This window comes from Dromiciops gliroides, chromosome 4 (assembly GCF_019393635.1).
Source record: "Dromiciops gliroides isolate mDroGli1 chromosome 4, mDroGli1.pri, whole genome shotgun sequence".
Lineage (NCBI taxonomy): Eukaryota > Metazoa > Chordata > Mammalia > Microbiotheria > Microbiotheriidae > Dromiciops > Dromiciops gliroides.
In genome coordinates this window covers 180854270-180860269 of record NC_057864.1, presented here as the reverse complement: position 1 = coordinate 180860269, position 6000 = coordinate 180854270, and the positions used below count along the sequence as shown (strand labels likewise).

Below are 6000 nucleotides of genomic sequence, written 5' to 3'. Positions count from 1 at the left end.
AAAGAAGATAGAGTAAATGTCATGGGAAGGGAGTGGGATGGAGGGAAATAGTTATGATGATTGATTATAATGGCAAAATGTATGGTACCTACTTTGCTGGGCTTTTATGAAAAAAATTCTCTGTCAAGCTTTAAGGTACCATATACAGGTTATAATGAACAGGATACTATCAGAAAAACCTGGAAAGACCTACATGAACTGAAGCAGAGTGTAATGTACTGTATACAAAATAACAGCAATAGTGGGGGATGATCTGCTGGGAAGCATGTGGTTATTTTCAGCAAGGCAATGATCCAATATAACCCTGAAGGACTTATGGAGATTGCAGCCCATCTGCAAAGAAAGAACTGATAGTATCTGAAAACAGATGGAAACACATTTAAAAAAATTTTTTTTTTCCTTTTCCTCTTTGACAATTCCTTAATCTGAAGTTTTGTTTTTTCTGACTGTTTTCTCTCACAACTAGCTAACTTTAAAGATCAGCTAATTCAACCTGTCCATTTTACAGATGAGAACACTGAGTCCCAGAAAGGTTATGATTGGTTTAAAATCACACAGCTAGCTAAAAGAGGTTTAGAAGGAAGATACTAGTTTTAAGCATGCAGGGTTTGAAGTAGCAATTGTTGGCAACCAGGTTGACTCTCAGTTCTATAAATCCAGGCCCCTCAGTTCTATAAATCCTCTCCTGTAAATAGTTAAGAGATGCAGCCATTTCCCAGAGGGAATCCACTCACACAACCCCCACCACAGTCCCAGGCTCTTATAATTTCCTCCCTTGAATTACTGCAGTAACTGGTGTCTTTCTCAGATCTTTCTGCTCCAATCAATCCTCTCCACCAAGAGGTGTTAGACACAACAGTGGTCCACAATGCTCTGGAGTGCTGCCCAAACCAGAATAAAATGTAATTGGGGAAATATTTAACAAAATAATATATTAAAGTATAGATAATGTTAATATGTGGTTTTCTAAGTCAACATGTGGCTTGTATGAATCCCTACATACAGTTTGGTGGACCCCATTTCTATTTGAGTTCGACACCACTCGACACTGCTGCTCAAAGTACGTTACTTCCCATGGGATCAATGACAAACTCCTCTATTTGGCATGAAAAGCTCTTCATGACCTGGCTCTAACCTTGCTTTCCTATTTTATTAAATATTCCTCTCCCCCACAACTCTGCTTTGAACAAACTCATTTCACAGACAATACTTGGTTTCCTTTCTCTAGGCCTTTGTATGGGCTCTGTGTGTCCCATACTTGGCATGCATTCTATCCTCTCCTTTAACCTTTTAGACTTCTACTTCCCTTCAAAGTGCAGCTTGAACATCAGCTTCTCTCTGAGGCTACTTACTTCCCATAAATTACTTTGTATTTTTTTTTATCCATCTTGTATATACTTATAGATGTGCATATTCTCTCCCCCAATAGACTGTAAGCTCCTTGAGGGCACCAAATGTTTCAGTTTTTCTTTGCATCCTGGTTCCTAGGATGTACATAGTAGGTACTTAATAAGTGCTTGTTAAGGCAGCTAGGTGGATAGAGTAGGGGGCCTGGAATCAACTCTGGCCTCAGCTACTTGCTAACTGTGTGACAATGGGCAAGTCACTTAACCCTGTTTGTCTCAGTTTTCTCATCGGTAAAATGAGCTGGAGAAGGAAATGGAAAACCATTTCAGTATCTTTACCAAGAAAGCCCCAAATGGGGTTACCAAGGGTTGGATACAACTGAAAATGACTCAACAACAATAAGTACTTGTTAACTGATAGAGTGTGTATTGCCCTCTGCTTCTGTATGTCTTTTTTTTTTTAATTTAATTTTTTTGCTTCTGTATGTCTGGCTCCCTTAAACTATCTCCCACTATTTGCCTTCTTTGTTCTTACTCTACTGCTTCTGAAGGAAAGTAGGCAACTGTGCAGAAGGGGTCCACTGCAAATCCGTATTATCTAATCTTACCCGAGCCCTTAATGATACACAGAAATCTTTTTATTTTTCCCTGATTGACCATGACATTTCCTAATGTGACTGGTCCAAGCCTTCTGTTCTTTCTTCTTGTCTTCTCCCACCCACCCCCTAGCCCCTTGGCAGATAACCTCACCTGCCACTTTACTGAGAAAACCGAAGTCATCTCTTATGAGCTCCTTTATCCTCTACTTTCAGGCTCTCCTGCTATGAACCTGTATCCAAAGGAGAGGTGACCCTTCATTTTGTCAAGACCAAACACTCTATTGGTGTCCCTGGACCTATCCATTCCTATAAATTGGACCGTAGAGACATAATGCTTTCATTTTACAGATGAAGAAACTGATGGTCAGGGAGGTCAAATTTCTTGACAAAGGTCATCCAGGTACTCCAGAGCCAGTGCTCTGAAATTTGTCTCATCAACAATGGCCTCTTCTCTCATCTTTAATCTTTCCCTGGCTCCTTCCCTGTTGCCTACAAACATGATCTTTCTCTTCTGTCCATAAAACATCTTCACTTCATCTTGCCATCCCCTCAAACTGTCCTTTTATATTTCTCCTTCCTTTCCCAAGCTCCTAGAAAGAACCATTTTCTTACTGCCTTCACTATCTCCACTTTTCTACCCTTAGAATCAAGCTCCTGATTCTAGCACTCTGTGAAAACTAGTTTCTCCAAGGCCATCGATATCTCTTAACTTTAATGGGCTCTTTTTAGTTCTCATACTCCCTGACCTCTCTGCAGCTTGTGTCACTCTTGATCCTGTCCTTCTCCTAGATACCTACCCTTGAAGTGACACTACCTTCTCCTGATTCTCCTCTTTTATGTATGATGGCTCCTTTTCCATTTCCTTCCCTTGTTCTCCCAATCCCTAAGCATTGGCCTGTCTTCAGGCTTAGCTTGGGACAGCTACTCAGTTCCCATGGATTCAAATTGTTGTCTTTAAACAGATGGCTAACAAATCTATATCTAGTCCTAATCTCTTTCAAAAATGCTGGCATAGGGGCAGCTAGGTAGCGCAATGGATAGAGCACCGGCCCTGGAGTCAGGAGTACCTGAGTTAAAATTCAGCATCAGACATTTAACACTTACTAGCTGTGTGACCCCGGGTAAGTCACTTGACCCCAATTGCCTCACTAAAACAAAACAAAACAAAAATTCTGGCATAACCAACTGCCTACTAGACATCTCTACAAACAAAAGGATATCTCACTGGTATCTCAAACTAACTGTGTTCAAACAGAATTCATCATCTTTCCCCCTAAATTGATCTCTTTCCCAAAATTTCCTCTTTCTTTTGAGTGTGCCACCACTGCCCTAATCATACAGTTTGGTAACTTCAGCAGTCATCTTTATTATTTTTTTTTTTAGTGAGGCAATTGGGGTTAAGTGACTTGCCCAGGGTCACACAGCTAGTAAGTGTTAGGTGTCTGAGGCCGAATTTGAACTCAGGTACTCCTGACTCCAGGGCCGGTGCTCTATCCACTGCGCCACCTAGCTGCCCCGCCAGTTATTATTATGAGCTATTTTCACACTCTACAATCAAGCCAAATTGAGAGGCAATATTTTGGACCTAGAGTCAGGAAGACCTGGGTTGAACTGCTCTTCAGATACTTTGACCCAGTGCAAATCACTTAATCTCTTTGGGCCTCTTTCCTCATTTGTTTTTAAAAAAAAAAAGTGAAAGTTGGAGTCTATGACATCTAAAGCCCCTTCTTAAGGTCTTTAAATCTATGATACTCCCTACCAACTCCATTTCCTGAACGTGACATTCCATCTCCGGATTTCTTGAATTTGACCAAGCATGTTTACCCTATGGCTGGAATGAAAGCATCCGTTTCTAGGTTTATTTTCCTTCAAGGCTTAGATCAGGTGCCATCTCCTTCCTGAAGCTCTCCCTAATCCCCAGTAGTTAGAACATTCTACCATCTCCCGTTTTTTTTGTTGTTTTGTTTGGGTTTTTTTTGCGAGGCTACGAGGGTTAAGTGTCTTGTCCAGGGTCACACAGATAGTAAGTGTTTTTTTTCTATTTGTAACCGCAGCAGTCAACAAAGTGCTTTGCAAATTAAATGCAGCATTCATTCATTACTTTGTTCATATGTTAACCTTTCTTTCCCCACCCCCCTCACATCCTTTCCCACTTCCTCCCCCTCCCCGGAGAACGTAACCTCGGGGAGGACAAAGGGCGTTTTCTTTTTGGGTTTCCACCTCCATATTCTACAACCCGGAGAGAGAATAAATCTCCCGCTGCTGGCACAGAAGACCAAAAGCTCCCCGACTTCTACGCCTCCCGGGGAACACGCCCCCGAGAGCAGTCAGGGAGCACGTGGGAAGCACGCAAGCAGCACGTCCAGGCCCACCTCCTCGCATGCGCATCTCTCAGGAGACTGAACGGGGAGAGGGAGGGAGGGAGGAAGGGCGGAATCGGAAGTGATGTTACGCCTCTCGGTTGCTAGGAGACGGATGTTACACAAGCTGGCTGGTTCCCTAAAGGTTCCTGAACTCTCCATTCTTCCCTTCCCTTCCCACTGAGGGTGCTTGATACTGAAAAGCGGGTTAACATGTCGGACTTTGAGCTTGAAGATCTTCGGAGCACCTTCCCCTCCTATATGGCGGAGGGCGAGCGCCTCTACTTATGCGGGGAATACCAGAAGGCGGCTCTCAGCTTCACTAAAGTGAGTCCCCACTCCAGACGATCGATCGATCGCGGATCAACCATCGTGGAAAACACGGGTTTTTAATCGATTCCCGATATGCCCGATTCCGCGTGGATTAGTTTCTGTCAAGTGATCTCTGATAATCCCCCTCCATGCCGGTAGAGTGATCCCCTTCCCCAGGATTGATCGTTCATCATCCCCCTCAATCCATACCCTTTACAATCCTAGAGGAACTGACCCCAATCATCTTCCATTAACTCTCTCTCTCCCTGAGAGACTGCTGTTAATTTGATTACCAATCATCTGTCTCTGAGGCAGAATAATTAAAAAAAAATTTAAATGCTTTAAAATACTTAATATTTACACTCTGAGTAAAGGCCCAGCTTCAGTGTCACTTTCTCCCTGATGGCTTCCAAAATGGCTATGTGCTTTTAGCACCTATTTATTTATTATATGAACTCAGGTCTTCCTGTCTCCTGTCCACTGCACCACCTCGCTGCCACTTGCTTAATACTTGATAAGCAATTTGTTGAATGGTAGAGTACCAGGCCTGAAGTCAAGAAGACTCATCTTCCTGAGTTCAAATCTGGCCTCAGACACTTACCCGCTGTGTGACCTTGGGCAAGCCACTGAACCCTGTTTACCTCAGTTTCCTCATATGTAAAATGAGCTGGAGAAGGAAATGGCAAGCCATTCCAGTATTTTTGCCAAGAAACCCCCAAATGGGATCAGGAAGAGCAGGACAAGACAGAAACGACTGAACAATAAAACACCTGTAACCTCTTTCCCATCCCATTTTAACCATCCACAAGATTCCTAGGAACCTTCTTCTTCCCTCTTCTGTTCAAAAGTAGCCTTAGCATAAATTGCCCCTTCCTTTCAAGTACTGGTTCTTCAGAAGACACAGGAAGTATGGGATTAGATATGTTTTTAAGATAGCATTTGCTACAAAGAATACATTCTTAGGGGCAGCTATGTGATGTAGTGGATAGAATGCTGGCCTGGAGTCAGATAGATCTGAGTTCAAATCAATTGTTGGGTGTCATTGACACCCAAACCCTTTCTTGTACCTCCCAGGCAGATACCACACTCTGAACTTGTAGCTAGGGAGAAACTAGTTTGGTTGAAAATGGTACCCAAGACCCTTGGCTTCTACTCCTCTTAAACCATGAATTCCAGACAGAGGATAAAGGATGCTCAAAGGGGAGGTCGCCTGGGGCTCACCCCAGAATGGCATCTTTCTAAGAAATAGTCATCTTTTGTACTTCTTAGAAATACTTTAAGGAGAGAAGTCAAAGGCCAATAAAAAATATGCTATAGTTTTTGGTCTTGGTATCACTTGTAGAGAGATAGAGGAAGTGATAAGAGGGGCGTGTGTATGTATGA

At 42.8% G+C, this 6000-nt stretch overlaps 1 protein-coding gene across 3 annotated transcripts in view; it reads left to right on the top strand.

Annotated features, from left to right (window-relative positions):
- Window positions 1-4434: 4434 nt before the first annotated feature.
- The window catches only part of ODAD4 (outer dynein arm docking complex subunit 4), a 70174-nt gene continuing 68608 nt past the window's right edge, over window positions 4435-6000 (top strand). For all 3 annotated transcript variants that reach the window (XM_043964538.1, XM_043964539.1, XM_043964537.1), the window contains exon 1: window positions 4435-4632. In XM_043964538.1, the coding sequence (XP_043820473.1) occupies window positions 4519-4632 (114 nt within the window). In that variant the 5' untranslated portion in view covers window positions 4435-4518. The remainder of the gene's footprint in view (window positions 4633-6000) is intronic.